This window comes from Callithrix jacchus, chromosome 3, assembly GCF_049354715.1.
Source record: "Callithrix jacchus isolate 240 chromosome 3, calJac240_pri, whole genome shotgun sequence".
Taxonomy (NCBI): Eukaryota; Metazoa; Chordata; class Mammalia; order Primates; family Cebidae; genus Callithrix; species Callithrix jacchus.
Genome location: NC_133504.1, coordinates 14,508,529 through 14,526,899, shown reverse-complemented (window position 1 = coordinate 14,526,899; position 18,371 = coordinate 14,508,529). Strand labels below are relative to the sequence as shown.

Below are 18,371 nucleotides of genomic sequence, written 5' to 3'. Positions count from 1 at the left end.
TTACTGATTTCAAAATGTAGCAATGGAATAAATCAGTTTGAAAAAAATTTAACAAAATTATACTGTTGCCAAAGACTGACCACCTTCTGCCCCCAGCACCAATCAATCAATCATCACGGAACAGGAAAAAATGTCCAGTTCTTCAGATTAAGTGCACACACAACATGCTAGAGTGTATAGTGCTGTATACATGAATACAGTATATATACTAAGCTTTTTAAGCCATAAAACTAGCCAATACTACATTAGAATCAAAGCTATCATATAATAATATCATCTATAAAACAAAATAGTGGGAAGATACACAATTAGAGATGAAGAGACAGAGAAAATAGAACCTGATTTTCCAAAAGAATTTAAAGAAAATCTACGCCCAATATAAATTTTAATTATTTTTGTAGGATATTTATATAAGCAATCCAAGATAGTGTAAACAATTACTAATTCCTCACTGTGATGGACATCATTATTTTGTCATTAGTAAAAGCAGTTTGAAGTAAGAAGTTACTGGAATAAGTCTTTTTCTGGAAAAAGTTTAAAATGTTTTAAATGGCCGGGCACAGTGGCTTACACCTGATATCCCAGCACTTTGGGTGGCAGAGGTGGGGCAAGAAATCGAGACCATCCTGGCAAACATGGTGAAACCCTGTCTTTACTAAAATGCAAAAATAGCTGGGTATTGGTGGCGTTCACCTAGTTTCAGCTACTCAGGAGACTGAGGCAGGAGAATCACTTGAACCTGGGAGGCAGAGGTTTCAGTTAGCTGAGATTGCACCACTGCACTAAAGTTTGAGCAACAGAGCAAGAATCTGTCCCCCTATCAAAAAAAAACAAAAGTTTTAATTGCAAATAGTATGCCAGAGTAAAAGAAGGCATTTTTAAAAAAGAAAATAATGTGTAATTTATAATGAAGATTTACATAACATGTGTCTAAAATTTTGGTTTAAAAAAGATTGCTGCCCTATCTGTAAGCACCCAGGGACACATCATCAAGTGGGGCAAAACACTTTCCTCCAGGGTGAACCATTAACCTCTAAGTTACAATCATTTTTAACCTTCTGAGGAGACCATGATCCTGGAATGACTGAACATTTTTCCTATTGCACATAGGAAGGGGAATGGCTAACGTCAGTGGGAAAGCAAAGCTCTTAGATAGGAAAAAAAAAAGATAAAAGGCTCCCTATTGATTTAATTAACTCAAATGTTAATAGCTTAGGCTTAGAAAACTAGAAACTGTTCTGGAAAAGAATAAACTTAAACATGGGCAGAAAACAATGTTGCAGTGTACTACCGGTGAAATCATGCAGCTTCAGAGTTTTGTGTGCCACTAAGTTGGAGTGAAACCCATAGTAACATGTAGTAAACCCCATGTTTAAGACAGTCGGTCATATTTAATTAAGGAACAACAGCTCTTAAACATGTACATCTTTAACTGAACTTGTTGCAGTTCTTATTAATGGCAACTGGATTGCTTGGCATTCTATAGGGGTATCTATTAATACTCTTATCTAGGCTGGGTGCAGTGGCTCACACCTAATCTCAGCACTTTGGGAGGTAGAGGTGGATCACCTGAGGTCAGGGATTCAAGACCAGCCTGGCCAACATGGTGAAACCCCATCTCTACTAAATAATACAAAAATTAGCCGGGTGTGGTGGTGGGCACCTGTAAACCCAGCTACTCCGGAGGCTGAGGCAGGGAGAATTGCTTGAACCCTGAAGGCAGAGGTTGCAGTGAGTGGAGATCCTGCCATTGTACTCCAGCCTGGGTGACAGAGCTGAGACTCTGTCACAAATAAACAAACAAACAAAAAACTCTTATCTAACCCATTCACTAAGCACACATTTAATACTCATGTGTAACACACAATGCACAAAGGACAGCATGGAGTTCATCTCGACATCACAAATTTTAGTTGTACATATATTAATTTATAAGATCAATTCAATTTCTGAATGGAAAATGAAATTATATTTATACAGTTATATCAAATTTAAATCAGGTATACGTGTCCTTCTCCTTCCCAACACATTGCAGATATTTCACAGAGGTGTAATAAAGCGAAACTTAACATCAAGGATACATTAAGTCAGGAAAATAGCATACAAAAGCAAAATTTGAATTTCAGGTGTTTTGTACTAGAGGAAGCCTGAGCATTAGTCTTCTTCATGTGTCTTCTTCATGTGACTTGAGGCAGTCACACTAACCTTTTTCCTAGCTTAAGACTTGTAGAAGAATAAGAACTGTCCAATCAGCATGGCACACAAAAAAAATCACCAATGTTAAATATTTTTATCTTTAATTTACTAAGTTATATGTCACTGTGTGCTATATTATAGTGATATAATAACTATACTGTGCTCACATAGACATAACCACAAAGGTACATTTTTCTAAAGTAAAACAGAGCTGGTCTCCAGCAGACCAGCCCTCACTGCTACCACTGTTAAAAAGGAAAAAAAAAAAAAAATCTTGCATTAAAATGTATGACATCATTATTTGCTTAATCTGTGTATCTGAAGCGGCTTCAAATTACCCAATTGTAAGTGTGATGGTCATGACTCATGAATAATTTTGGCTTTAATAAAATTCTAATTTGGCATGGACAGACACCAAAACTTAAAGAAAGATCAAGGACTCAAAGAGAACAAACAATGAATCACTGTTATCTTAAAACTAAAATTTGTCTCTAAGACAAAAGAATTAGTTTGTTTTCTAGGGAAGTCATAAATGTCATGACCTATAAGCAAACATGAATCTAAGTAAGTGTTCTCTTTTTCAAAACATAAACTTGAAAGAGGACTTTTAAAAGGATAATGTAACTAAATACATACAACAGACACAAACAAAAAGAAAGAATTAAAAATATTCCATGTAGGCAATGATAGTATAGTAAATTAAACCAGAGTGATTTAAAATGGCCTCACATCTGGTATCTGATATTAACTAGCTACTTCCAAGAAACTTTGAGTGAGCGGAAATAACAATCTCTTTTACAGGTTACAGAAATTCAACCACAGGATTCATGGCAGCTGTGTAGTCACTCCAGTTAAAAGTGAGTCAAGATCATTTTCTTTAAGATTTCAGTCTCAATTGCCAAATTCATCCACTCGAGGGACAGGGACATGGAGGGGCTAATTTAATGGTAAACAAAGACAAGGAAAATGAACTGTTTTCCCTATTGTTCACTAAGTAAACTGTTTGGTAAAACCTATACCAACACATCCTTTTAGGTAAGGTAATTATGTTTGCCATTTCAGTAAAAGGGCATTAAGCTTCGAACACTACTTGGCTGAAGCAGAGTAAGTAGCTGGCTTCCACACCCGCAGCCAGTTACCCTCAGGGAGAAAGTGCTGCCTGTCTCCGAGTGGCACTCACACACACACGACTCTTCCTCAACAACCACAGTGCAAAGGTCTGATATTTTTTCACAAATGTTTCATTCTTTTCCAATATTTTAGCAAGTTGGAACCAAAAGTATTATTGGTTTCATGACTATTTCTTCTACATATAAAAGAATATTAAATAAGCAGTTGTTTGAATCCTGTTTCTAACAATAAACATGTAAGCAACGCACTTGTGTGAGAAAAAGAAGTTAGGCTGGAACAGCAGCTCATCCCTGTAATCCCAGCATTTTGGGAGGTCAAGGCAGACCACCTGAGCCCAGGAGTTTAAGACCAGCCTGGGCAACTTAGTGTCAGCCCATGTCTACAAAAAACGTTAAAACTTAGCTGGGTGTGGTGGCATGTGCCTGGGGTCCCAGCTACTTGGGACGCTGAGGTAGGAGGATCACTTCAGTCCAGGAGGCGGAGGCTGCAATAAGCCATGTTCATGCCATTGCACTCCAGCCTGGGCAACATAGTGAGACCTGTCTCAAATATAATAAGAAAAACATTGAAAGAAAAATAAATTAATATGACAATGAAGAATTACTGTGAAGAAAATCACATTAAAACATTGATTTGAATACTATAATTGGTAAAATACAATAGCACTGAAATATAAAGCTTCATTTTATTATATGCTTACATACATTTCTAATTCTGAAATTAAAATATTAATATGAAAATCACTTTTAAAAAGATGATAAGGTATCTCCATATAGATGTGAATGAGTAGTATAGCATTGTCTAATTTTTAATGTACTTAGATACTACATGAGGGTCTATTTAGTGTTTAGGGCTTCATTCCAGTTCCAGTGAGAAAAAAAATTCTGTTTAAAAATGTGGTATCTGGTCAAAAGTTCTCAAATACTCCTATTAACATCTGCACTGGAACCTAAGGAAGGGAATACTTTCTGGATGTTACTGAATCAAAAAATACACCGTCGGCTGTTCAAGAGCTGAGAAGCATGTACACCACTGATTTCTATCCCTTTTCCCTGTCTGATCACAGACTTCCAACGTCCCCAGCACTGCAGTGTTCAGCACAGAGTAACCATGCAATTCACAGCACTCACTGACTGACTGGCAAATTGACAAGGAGAACCACCAGACAAATGAACTCTTCTGAATAAACTAGAGTACTCAAGCAAACGAGCTCACTCTCAGAGAAGGAAAGTATCTACTCCATAAGTCATCTCAGTGTGGGCATGTCTCAGCACACACTTCACTGGTTACCATTCAGAAGAAGGTCCCTAAGGAACAGTGCAATCACATTTCCCTAAACAAATTCACACAAGTTTAACTCTGGCATATAGCATCCTACCATTAAGTTTTCTTTATATTTTCCTCAGTGAAATTGTTGGTATTTTAGGTATTCTGTGAAAATTTCATTGTAAATTTAGAATATTTATTTTTTGTGACAATAACATAGATGCAATATTTACATATCAAAGTAGCAATGTTAGCATGTTCCATTAATAAACATTTAAACTTGAAAATGCATAAGCTTTGACTGTATTCAAGATGAGTTAATATTAAATTATATGAAATTATAAAAGTGTTATGTGTACCCAAGTCCTTTTCAGCCAAATGACCTAAGTATGAATGCAGCACTTAAGGAGAGAGCATCACCCGGGATTCTTTGGTTTAGTGTGGTCTATGGACACTGTGCTGCCCTCCAGGAAAGGAACAAACTCAGGCACCCAGGGCAAGTGGGAACATATTACAGGCAGAACTACAATATGTAGCCTCCATACACTGAATGATTAAACCCCTGCATCTCCTTCACCTGTTTCAAAATCAAACGTCAATATTACAACCTCTTGCTATCTTTTAGAAATTAGGATAACTGTCAGTAAGCTTATAATTTTAAAAATGTAATAAATTAGTTGCAAGGTGCTGAAGAATCACAGTTATGTCTCATGTCTAAGACACTACTTACATGCTATATTTTCTTTGTTTGTTTTCAGGAAGCCTATCTATTTAACACAAATTTACAGAAAGCTTACTACATGCCAGTCATGGCTCTAAGGGCTTTATATGTATAAACATGCTGGCTTCTCCCCTTCTTTTTTTTTGAGATAGAGTCTCACTGTTGCCCAGGCTGGAGTACAGTAGCATGATCTCAGCTCACTGCAATATCGGCCTCCTGGGTTCAAGCCATCTTCTCACTTCAGCATCCAGAGTAGCTGTGACTACAGGCATGTGCCACCATGCCCAGTTAACTTTTATATTTTTTTGTAGAGACTGTGTTTCCCCATGTTGCCCAGGCTGCTCTCAAACTCCTGGGCTCAAGCGATCTGCCCGCCTCAGACTCCAAAATGCTGGAATTACAGGCCTGAGCCACCACACCGGGTCTATATACACATTCTTATCCTCAAAACAACTTTACAAAGCAGGCATTAATTATATTCTTCATTTTGCAGACAAAAAAAAGCACAGAGAAGCTAAGTAACTTGTCCAAGGTCACACAGGTACTAAGAGGCATGGCCAGGACGTGAATACAGAAAGGCATGTTCCAGGTCCCATGCTCTAATCCACTGCACTGCATCCCTATCTAAACAAGTTATATCACTGACACAAGTGACAGTTATGTGACTGAAACAAGCAGAAATACTGACAGTGAGTTCTTCCAGGCACTATTACAGGCAGTGTAAACATAGTTCACAGGTCTGCAGTTAGCAAAATAGCTAGATTTGATCCCAGCCTCTATCACTTATGGCTGCATACTTTACTACCGCATAAAAGTAAGAGAAAATGGTAATTTCAAGACCAAGTTTTAGGTAAATTAAATTATAAAATAAATGTCTAAACAGAAACCTTTGCAACTATATAAGTCATAAACTACATCTTTCTGACCTATCCCAAAATATACATCTTCCCGCCTGTCCAAATGAGGACAGGGTTGCTTAACTCCTTTAGAAATTAGTCTTTTAAACTTGTAAGTATTGCGTTTTACAAAAGTTGTGCATTTGAATATTTCCTCTTTCAGTGTGTCCTTTCTCTAGGAGGTGGCATCTCTTGAGTTTTAGTAAATTATCCTACCGTATTCAAAAATTTTTTTATAAGAACAGCTAACGTATTTATATTGTTTATTTAGTGGTTCACTCACCACCTCATGTCCCCACCCCCACCTTTCCAGTTTCACTGTTAGCAGAAGATTTTAAAAAGCAGGACTTTCCAGGGCACGTTAGGGTTATCTCCTTTGCTTTTTTTTTTTAAATTCCCCACTGACCTACAAATAAATGTATGTGCAACTATGGAGGTTCTAATCTTCTGCACTTCTGATTGTTCTAAATATTCTATTTCAGTGAACTGTCTACAAATTCTCAGCCATGCAAGAAAGAACACGTAAGTCACACTTGGTAGTTTGAAGAACTATGAAGAGGTGTATGCATGTATATGTGTGCATGTGTGTGGGGGGAGTTTCTGTGTATGTGTATCTAAGCATGACCACTGTTTATACTGCTTGCTCTGTTTGGAATGCAAACCAAAATAGCAGAGAAGTCTGTTTCTACAATTTTGTAAATGTAGAAAATGTAGTCAATTACTTTTGACTTATTGTAAGCACAACGATGGGTGCTTACAGTAAGTCAAAAGTAATCACCATTATCATCACCAACAATCAGGAGCATATAGAGGAGTTCCAATACCATAAATGGATGGCCACTGTAATGAGAAAGGCACAGTCACTGCCAGACACTTTTAGAAACCCTGCAGTTGAAAATGGCTTCTGAGAAGTTTCTGATCAAACTCTAGTCAGCTTTCATAGACACTTCCGTGCAATAATACCAGGTTAAGCCCCTTCAAACCTCACTTTCAGCATACCACTAAAGAATCTTCATTGGTTCCTATTGCTTTCAACCCAAACTCGACTTGCTCTTTGGTTTTCACATTTGCACCAAAGGGTTTGCTTCTAGTTTCCCAAACATCCCTGATCTTTACTTCCATTGCACTTTGCTGTCATCCTTCAATATTCAAAATATCCCTCTCTCTCCCATTTCTGTAATTAGCATCATTTTTAATATTGGGTCTCATATCCTTCCACCTTTCCCAGGCTTGCCCATGTAACCCCCCCCCACAAGGCTAGCCAATAACTGGTGGTAACTCATGAGACTCTCCTACAAAATCACTTATATTGTCTGGATTTATAGTAACATTCATTTGCAGTATTTTTTTTCTAATTTTATTTTATTATTTTATTTTATTTTTTGAGACGGAGTTTCGCTCTTGTTACCCAGGCTGGAGTGCAATGGCGCAATCTCGGCTCACCACAACCTCCGCCTCCTGGGTTCAGGCAATTCTCCTGCCTCAGCCTCCCGAGTAGCTGGGATTACAGGCACGTGCCACCATGCCCAGCTAATTTTTTGTATTTTGAGTAGAGATGGGGTTTCACCATGTTGACCAGGATGGTCTCGATCTCTTGACCTCGTGATCCACCCGCCTCAGCCTCCTAAAGTGCTGGGATTACAGGCTTGAGCCACTGCACCCAGCCTTTAATTTTATTTTAGTTTATTTATTTTTAATTGCATTTTAGGTTTTGGGGTACATGTGAATTTCTTTTCCCAAAAATGATTATTAGCTCATTATAGACAAGATCACTCACTGTACATTTTTTTGCATCACACATTGAACTGTAATTTCCTGCTTAGAACTGAACCTGCCACTAGTAAGAATTGATTAACATGCTCCTGAGTTGAAGTAGATTTAAATGAGAATGTGGATTAAAAAGGAAATAAACCTGGTACCAATGGATAAAAAGGAACCAGGAGTATCCACATTGCTTCCTTCCTGAGTTCCTCAGTTACCTTTCCCTGCCTGTTCCACGTAGCCCCCAAGACAATAAAGCAATGGAGGAAGGTCTTTGGAAAAGAACACGGCTACAATCCATCCACTTACCAAAAACATCTGGAGACTGTGTGGGTCTCTGAACCTTCAGTTGTTCTGGAAACCAAGTGCATATGCATATTAACACACCCCCAAAACAAGCAGGATTGATGGCAGCATCATATAAATAAATACATTACTATTTTCTCAGTGTAACTTAAAAGTATTTAAATTAGAGAATAATGACTATACATAGCCTTATGTCAGTTCAGATCAGGATTACAGCACCAAATAATTTAAGAAAATGAGCTTTTGGGGTGCTGGTGTGGTGGCTCATGCTGTAATCCCAGCACTATGAGAGGCCAAGTGGATCACTTGAGGTCAGGAGTTTGAAACAGCCTGGCCTACATGGCAAAACACCATCTCTACTAAAATTACAATTATTATCCTGGTGTAGTGGCACATGCCTGTCATTCTAGCTACTTGGGAGGCTGAGGCATGAGAATTGTTTGAACCCACGAGGCAGAGGTTGCAGTGAGCCGACATCGTGCCACTGCACTCCAGTCTGGGTGACAGAGCAAGACGCTATCTCAAAAAAAAAAAAAAAGAAAAGAAAAAAAATTAACTTTTGGATTTCAAAATTTGAAAATAATTATCCTGGATGCCTCCCAACACCTGAAAGCCACTAGGGCATGAGCAGTACAAGGAAACAGTACCAATTCATTGACAACGTATTTTAATGTACATATTTGATTAATGCCATGATAGATGCCCAATACAGCAAATTAAATAAAAACAATCTCTGTTTTCTCATGGTTAAACATAAACTCTGAAAAAAATAAATCAATCAACCAAGGAAAGGAATCAACCAAGGAAAAATATACACTAGTAAATTTCAGAAGAAATTACACAAACCTAAAATAGTTACAGTAAATTTTAAATTACATTATAAATCAGACTCATCAGCATCCCTCCTTGTTTAAAGTTCTCTGCTATACCTGTTTTTTCTAATGAGAAAATTCAAGGATATCTTAATCTACAATTTATACAAATCTGAACTTACAAATATGTGCTTTTAACAAAAGGTAGGCCCATATAGTATTTATAAAATGCATATCTACAAGGAATAGTGTAACTGGTAAAAGGTGAAATAATATATGCTCAGAAGTCATAGGAGATCTAAGGCTTTTGCCAACTAAACTTTGTTCTTTCCAAATCCACTTATTTGTGAAAGGTCATTTGGCAGAGGTAAAATCACAATCTTGCACTGAAGCTACCTTAGCACAACTTTGAAAAACTGTCAGGAATTCTTGTTAAGCCCCTAGTTAAGCAGTTGTTCTTATAATATTACTAGGGATTAGGTCATTTATAATTTATCTTTAGTCAAACACCATGTGATAAAGCGTGGAAGAAAGTTCAGGTTTATTTCCGTTTGTCCCATTGTGGGAAATTAGGACCTAGATAACTGCGACAAGGTGGCTCTAACTACAAAGTCAACAGTGCTTCTCTCTGCCTTCCTGCAGGCTGCTGGTGTGCCAGAGGAGACAAGCAGAGATGCTGAAAGGAGTGTGAATCACAGGACCAAAGGCCCAAAGGCATTACTATGTTTCTCTAAAACACACATGCTTCTCGATTTATGATGGGGCTACATCCAGATAAATCCCTCCTGAGTTGAAAATACATTTAACACACAGCAGAGTACCTGTTGTTTACTCTCGCAATCACATGGCTGACTGGTCACAGCTCACTTCCATTGTCCAGCATCCAGAGAAAGTATTTTACTGCATATCATTAGCCCAGGAAAAGATCAAAATTCAAACCTTGAAGTATAGTTTCTACTGAATATGTATCAATTCTGCACCGTTGTAAAGTCCAATGGTCCTAAATAGAACCATTCTAAGCTGGCATGAAACTTTTTTAAAAGGAAAAAAAATCTATTCTTTTTCCTGGTTAGTCACTTAAATCTTGAGTTCATCATCCTCAGTGAAATACAGTAATGTCCATATTACAGAGGTATAGTGAAAAACAAAATAAAACTAACTTGCAAAGTTCTTAGTGAAGTGCGTAACACACATAGGTGCTCAGGAAATCACAGACAATGATTATAAATTCCTGCTTTCTGTAAGAACCCCAGAGCTGCCAAAGGCAAGCACAGTCCCAGGGATTCAGGAAACTCTTAGTAGTCTCACCCCAATTCCTCCGCTGCTGAAAACCTCAGTAAGAGTTGAGAAACAGCATTCTGGGTTAGACAGATGGAGATAACTAGAAGGCCAGGACCTAACCTGAAGTCCAGAAAGAAATCTCCTAAATCCACCATCCTCCACCTTTCTCAACTCAACTGAAAAGGACAGGAATAGAGATCTATGGGTCTTAGAAATACGGCACTAAGTTTAGTAATTAACTGCTTCCTATTAAGCAATTTTGGTAACTGTCTCATGAACAAATGGCTACGAATCAGATATTCAGAAGAATATAATGAAGTGGAAGTCAAAATGAAAGATGAATTGAACTTTTTATACCTAAAACCTCCTATGACCGGCATCACTCAGATGAATGCCAGAAATCTCTTATAAGAGTGGATGTTGACAAACATACTCAGTCACATAATTTGAGGAAAACTCTAAATATAATGGCTGTAGATTTGCCACTCTCTTTTTCACCATCAAGTCCAGTTAATTTTACTTTTGCCTGCCTTACTTTTCTGACACTGACTTGTTTGTGTTAACATCCCTCAGAGAAACGTTTTAAGACTTTTCAGTAAGTCATGCAACCACACAGAACTAGAAATAGGAATCTAATAAACGCAAATATAAGTCAAGGAATAAGGAGATCTTCATTCCATTTGTGATTTCACCTCCAATCCTTTGTATGGCTTTCTGGGTGGGGTGAAGAACTGGCTGGCTAACTTTGGTTCATAGCTTATGTGCTATTTTCGATTTTTTTAAATATTAAAAAAAACTTCCTAGGTAAAAATTACCAAAAAAATGCATCTACTGGGATCATAGATATTTAGCATCTCCTGTTTATCTTCTGAAATATTTTCTTGGGGTTCATGTAGTTAAAGTAAATTAACAATTGATTTCTCCCCAGTTCTTCTCCAGTGCTTATGTCAAAATAAGGCACTTGTACAGGCCACTAGGGAGAGACATAGAGTCTTCACATCAGTTTCTTGGCAGTTGTGTGCCATGTTTCATAGGAAGGACCCATTAATTGATGTGTCCTTAAACGACACATGCTCTGTCAAGGTTATAGTCACCCACTGGGGAACAACGCTTTAGTGGAGCAATGAAATACTGCTTCGAGTCTATGGAATTCAGAGATGACGTTTCACATGGAAAATGATGTTTTATCACATGGATAAAGAACCCACATCACATACAGAATACTAACCCATATTCACCATACAAAATATAAAAAATGGTTAAATGTGAAATGCAACATTTGCAAACAAAAATGCATAGAGATTTTCACATCAATGGCAAATTTTATATCACCAATGAAGACAATTTTGAAAGTTAAAAATAAGTTAACTTTTTTATCCTCTAATCCCATACCTATACATAACACACACACACTCAGGGTACATTAATTCAAGACTAACCCAGCAGTGAGTGACTATCATACAAGGTAAGCTATGGGCTTATCAAGGAATGCTTCTCATTTTATTTTCTACTGTACATTTTCTTACTGTAAACCAAAGTCAGTGATCATAGGCAATACGGAGATGTTGCCTTACTAAATCATACTTTCACTAGTTTTGACTTTACAAAAACAGCAAATAAATAGGTACTGCAAAATCAAGGACTCAAATTATCAGAAGCATTATTGAGCCTAATACTACATTTCTGTGGTATTTAAGAACAGAAAGATATTTTCATCACTATAGTTATGCCAATGTACAGGCACTGAAAATTATTTTTGCAATTCACAGAATGCAGTGAGTTCTGCAATTTAATGTATATTGTTTTTCCTCAAGAGAAGTAACCTTGCACCCCTATCTGAATTTATTACAGATTCCAACATTTTAATGTTTCCCCAAAATTTAAACACAGAGGTAGTTTGAATTTCAAAAAATTAGTCTTCTTAATCTTAAAATGTATTTCAAAATATAACTGAGTAGGCTATTTATTTTCTACACATTGTGTCTGTGTTAATAAAGTCAACTTAAAGTTAACCGTAACACACTACAGGTACCTCTCCACTTGCCACCGGTTGAAATAAACCACTGCAGTGTAGTTCCAGCAAGGGGTACTACAAGTGTTTGAACTCAAATGTCTAATATAACTTCTTCAGGAACTCCCTTAAGCATACTCTATAAGGTAATGGCAAAATGAACATTTTAGGTAAAGATATAGTCTTTTAGAAGAGCCAGTAAGAAGTAAGAACAAACAAAAATCCTTTTTGGAAATCAGAATGCCTCAAAAGTATGTTGGCAAAATTTTTAGACAAACAATTAAACAGCTCTAAAAGAAAACAAAACAAACAGGAAAAAAAAAACCCTTAGTTTTAGTATCTCAAGACCAGATTTCAGGAATGAAGAGCTTATAAAGTTGAAACAAGCAAGTTGCCTTGCTTGATTGTGATCTGACTCTAATCTCCTGTTACATCTCAAGTCTGACCAACTTCAAGTGAACTCTGAAAGCTCTGGAGCCTGGTTGCTAAAGTCCCCGACAGTTTTTTCTAAAGTCGCGCACAGCGCCCGGTGCTCCGCAGACTACGAACACTCCCGGAAAGTAAGGCTGCGTTGACTGATCACCAGTGTCCCCGAAACTGTTTGGAGTCCCGTGAATCAGTGGGGAAAGAAAGGAGCATTTCCCGACCAGAACGAACTCCTGCTCTCCCGAGCCCCTGCGCAGGGTTCAAGACCTGGGGGGTTTGCCCGAGAGGAAACCAGTCTGAAATACATTTCGTGGTCCCCGTCACTGGGCACCTCTCTGGGCCCTTCCCACGGGTAACTTGCTTGCCTTTCTAGTAACAACTTCTGTTTAAAAAGAAGAAAATGCTTCTGCAAAGCTGCGTGCACTGAGCCCAGTCACTCTGCATCCCACGCACACAGCTGAAAGCACACACGGTTCCCCCGCGCACGTTCTCGGGTCCTCCGCAGCCCGCACGGAGTCCGGCCCCGACCCCGGGACCAGCGGGATCCGCGCACCTACCGTGGCCTCGCCGGCGTCGGGCTCCGCGTCCGAGTAGTCGAGTCCGGACTCGAAGGCGGCGGCGGCGGCGGCAGCGGGCGCCTCGCGAGGACCCGGGAGCAGCGCAGCGGCGAGCAGAGAACACGCCAGAGAGAAGCCCAGCAAGTGCATGGTGGAAGGACCGGGGTGAGGGACCGGTCCGCTGGCGGGGGCAGGGGTGGGGGCGCGGGCCCCTCCTCGTCCCTCTCCCCCGGGCTCCTCCCGGCGACCCCCCTGGGCGAGCCAGAGGCGGCGGGAGCGGGTCCGGGGCTCCGCGTTCCCAACTTTGCAGGGCGCCCTCCCAGCCAGTGCCGGGGAAAGGCGGCGCGCGTCAGGTAAAAGCCTCACAGGAAACCGGACATCCGAGCTCCCCGCATTCGGAGCCCGCGAGGTGAAGCGAGGGCGAGGGAGGGCGCCTCCGCGGTCCGCGTCGATGCAGCGTTTTGGAGAGAGGGGGGGGAACGCCAGAACGCCCCGCGATGTTCGGCCCCTCCGGACCCGCCGGAGCCCTCGTCCCCCTCCCCCCTCCCCTTCCCCGAAGTGAGACGAGCCGGGCCGCGGGCGCTGCGGCGGAGGCGCTGGCGGCGGTGCCGGGGGCTGGAGGAGGGCGGCGGGGCGGCGGGGCCCGGGAGCGCCGCGGCGCAGGAGTCTCCGGAGCGCGCGGGGCCGAGCGGCGGCGGCGGGCGCAGGGGCAGGGCATGGCTGACGCGCCCTCTGCCTGCGCTTATGTGAGAGAAAGCGGCCGAGGGAGGGAGCGTGCCGAGCCCAGGCTGCCCTCCCCTCTCACCCTCCGAAGCCGTCTCCCCGGAGCTCCCCGCTGCCCTCGCCTCCTCCCCGGCGGCCCCACCTCCCCCGGCCCCGTCTCGCTCTCTCCCTCCCCGCCCCCGTCCCCGTCCCCGTCCGGGAGCGCGCGGCCGGAGGGGCAAGTTCAGTCCCCGGGCAGGCGGGGGCCGGCTTTGGAGGTGACGCGACCACCCGGGGCCACGTGGAGCGGGGAAAATCTAGGCACCGTGGGATGGAGGAAACCCACCCTTTGTCCTCGGCAGCTCCCGCCCGGGCTCTGGTCCTCTTCCCACCACGCCTGGCCCTCAGCACCCTGCTCAAAGTGTGGAAACGTCCTGGGAGTTCTAAAAGTTCTAAGAGAAGCTCTCACTATGGCAGAGAACCCTATGGGGCCTCAGAGAGGTCCCCTCTGTCCTTTGGTCTGTGTAACTGAAAGTTGCCTGCTGATGCCAGAACTGCAGTTCTGGGGACACAGTGCAGGCTGTTGGGATGGATGCTAATGTGAACCCTTTGGAATCCTAAACTTTTGACAGGTGAAGAGAAGAGCCAGAATCTTCATGGAGAGTAAAGAGACACAGGGTCAGCTTCTACAAGAAGTTGGTTTACTTGAAAAAGGGGGTGATAAAGCGAGATGTGTGTGAGACATATTCCCGAAAGGATGTAACATCCAGAGAAAAGTGACTGCATTTCCTCATTGGAAAAGCACTGGGGTCTCCGTTGTGCTGGTGCCCATTGGCTGTTTGCCTTCCTGGGGCAGGGTGGGCAGGCTGCAGAGAACCACGCTAAGGGGTTTCCACAGTATGTAGAACATGGAAAGTCTGCCTTTCACTCCCAATCTACTTTTAAGTACACTGGTGTTATAGGTCCATAACATCTTGCTGGAAGAAGAGACTTCCTTATCTGGTTCAACTCTAGAAGATTTGAAACTCCTCACCCATAATTTACTTGAAGCTTTAACTACCTCAAAGGGCAGGGAACCCTCCATTCTGTGTGACTGTTCACTGCCTTTATTGATGAGCAACCCTGCTGAAAAGCATTTCCTTCCATCTCTCTATTGCTTTTGACTTCTGGAGTTTTGCACAATAAATCTAATCCACTTCCACAACTAAGTCCTTCAAATATTTTGAAAATATTTGTCATGGTCTCCTTAAGCTAACTTTACTCCTGGCTAAGTATCCTTTTTATTCCCCAAGATGACAGTTCCAGTTTCCCTTAACCATACTGTTAGCGTTCCAGGTTTATAAAGTATGCTGTTGAGAACGTGGCTCAGTACTTAGTGCTGTAATAAGCATGCAGAAAGGACAGTATGCCTTTGTTGACACAGCCTTGGATTGACTTTATTTTCTGGCAGCCAAATCACAATGTTGACTCACACTATCCTTAAAGTCAACAAAATTCCTCAATAATTTTTCATGTGTGCTGCTACTTAGTCACGTCTAAATTGCTCTGCATTTATGGAGTTAGTTTCCTATACCCAATATGCTTTTTTATGTATCTTTATGAAATTCCATCCTGTCCAACTCGGTCCATGATCCAGCCTGTTGAGATGCTTTGTGATTTGGAACATGGTCAATGTATCACTCCCCTTGCTGTCTTTCTGCTATGTGCATATTTGATCAGCCTGCCATAGTTGCCTTCAGACACTGATAGATCTGTGAAAAGAGAATAGCTAAGGACAGACTGGGGTAAGATTTAAATAGAAGGTGGAGTTTCCATTCAACCATTTGCTATTACAGTGATTCTCAATTTTGATTGCATTTGGCATCATAAAAGGACATTTCAGAAAAATAGATCGTTGAGTACACCGTCTGAGATTCTGGTTTAACTGGACATCAGGATTCTAATCAGCAACCAAAATTGAGAACCACAGGCATTTGCAGCACGCACAGGCCTAGCCGTGGGTGGAGACTGGAAAAATCAACAAACTCAAAATATATCCAAAATGTACTAATATCATATTAACTGTTATACTATTTAAATACCTCAGTAAGCACATACCAACTTTTTTTCTTTCAAAAATGTTATCTTCCTACTGCTATATTTTGAGTCAGAAAATGCTGGCAAAAAGTATACTTGAATAAAAAAAGAGTCTCCAAAAACAATCATGCAATGGTTATCTAAGAATGCCTTAAAGGTAAAAAGGAAGAGTTGCTCAGGTGCTCAAGACTTTTTATTTATTTTTTCTTTCTTACTCCCTGGAAACACTTTTTGCCACTAGCATATTTTAAAGGTTAAGAAAGTCCTTTTCACTGTTTTGTGAGTTCATCACTAGCTTCATGCGAGACCTGTTTTACTGACTCTAAATCTGTTTTTTCAGAACACATTGCAGAGTCAGTGGAGAAAGAGAGGTAGGTAGCCAGGCCCCAGCCAAAATAATACCTCTTTATGTTTAGATATTGAGTTTTTGTTTTCTTTGATGATACGTTTTTTTTTTTTGTTGGGAGGTTTGGCTTGAGAGGAACGGAGTCTTGCTCTGTCTCCCAAGCCAGAGTGCAGTTGGAGTGCAGTGGCACCATCGCGGCTCACTGCAAACCCCCTGGTTCAAGCTATTCTCTTGCCTCAGCCTCCCGAGTAGATGGGAGTTGATAGTTTTTGATGGCAAAATAGTGATGATAATACACCATTGTAACTTCTCTAATATCCATTCTGACTGTCTACTTTATTTCTGATTTGTTATTTCCCATCTTCTTGCTTTCTTTACTTTGTTGCTTCATTTCAAGCTTTTGTAGTTGAATGCTCAGTTCATTTTTCTTCTTTTTAGTTTAAAAATACAAGTTTTGGGCCATGTATGGTGGCTCACATCTGTAACTCCCAGCATTTTGGAAGACTGAGGAAGGAGGATCACTTGAAGGTAGTTTGAGACCAGCCTAAGCGATACGGCAAGACCCCATCTCTCAATCAGTGGATCAATAAAATACAAGTTTTGTCTTAATTCTGCTTTTCCTTTGTTTCTCAATTTTGACACGTAGTGCCTTCTTTGGCAAACAGTTGCAAATATATTTTAATTTGTTTATTTTTTTAACCAAAAAGTTATTTAATTGTGTTTTTTTAGTTTAGGGATATATGATTTTCATCAGTTTCTAATTTTATTATATTTAATTTTTGCTATAAATTACATTGCTCTTAGAAATGCATTCAGGCTTTCTTTGTAGTCCTGGACATGGTTGATAATGGCAACTAATTCTATGTGTACTTTATTTTTGTTGGGTATTAATTTGAGCTTATTATAAGATTCAAATCTTGCTTGGGAATGACTTATTAAAATCTTCAATTATAATTGTTGACATACTTTTTCTGTTTCTGACTGTAGTTCTTTCTGTTATTTTTTAACATAATGTGATACTATATAATTTTGATCTAATTTTCTTCTTACTAGTGTATAATGTCTTTTATTTGAAGTTCTATTTTTTTCTCATATTAATATCATAGGCTTTAAGAATTGAGATCATCTATGAACATGACGTAGGTAAAACTATGAACCTGTTATGTACACATGACTTAGTTGTTTTTTCTAGAAAACTTTAGGCTGGAAAAGATAAGACTGCAATCTAGTACTTAAATTCAATGTCTGCTTCAGGAAATGCTGGCAAACCAACATATTGAGGACAATAATATTCTGACTCTGGTAAACAGCCTGCTTATTAATGACAGTTTTCTTTTTCTTTTTCTTTCTTTTTTTTTTTTTTTTTTTTTTGAGATGGAGTTTCGCTCTTGTTACTCAGGCTGGAGTGCAATAGCGCGATCTCAGCTCACCGCAACCTCCGCCTCCTGGGTTCAGGTAATTCTTCTGCCTCAGCCTCCTGAGTAGTGGGGATTACAGGCATGCACCACCATACCCAGCTAATTTTTTTGTATTTTTAGTAGAGACAGGGTTTCACCATGTTGACCAGGATGGTCTCGATCTGTTGACCTCATGATCCACCCGCCTCGGCCTCCCAAATAATGACAGTTTTCTTCCCCAAACTCTTACTTACCTGGATTAACCAATCCCAAAGTATTGTTATCATGAACTTTGCCCAGTCCTACTCAGTTCCCCACTTTGAAAACCCCTCCTTAAACTACTCATGTCCAGAATCCAAAGCTTGACAGCTATTCTGCTTCTGACTTACCCCAAGATACCCTAAGACCCTGTCAATGTGGCACTCTCTCTTACTGCAGTAGGGTAACTTTTGTTTATGGAAAGATTTTCGGCTGATATTTTTGGGT

General features: G+C 40.4%; 1 protein-coding gene and 1 long non-coding RNA gene across 3 annotated transcripts in view; one reads left to right on the top strand and one right to left on the bottom strand.

Moving 5' to 3' along the window:
* VEGFC (vascular endothelial growth factor C) overlaps window positions 1-13,692 on the bottom strand; it is a 120,261-nt gene extending 106,569 nt beyond the window's left edge. The window contains exon 1 of the mRNA XM_002745197.6: window positions 13,365-13,692. Coding sequence (XP_002745243.3) covers window positions 13,365-13,514 — 150 coding nt within the window. The 5' untranslated portion in view covers window positions 13,515-13,692. The remainder of the gene's footprint in view (window positions 1-13,364) is intronic.
* The window catches only part of LOC128931534 (uncharacterized), a 57,527-nt gene continuing 52,414 nt past the window's right edge, over window positions 13,259-18,371 (top strand). For both annotated transcript variants that reach the window (XR_008479967.2, XR_008479966.2), the window contains exon 1: window positions 13,259-13,529. This is a non-coding gene — a long non-coding RNA (uncharacterized LOC128931534). The remainder of the gene's footprint in view (window positions 13,530-18,371) is intronic.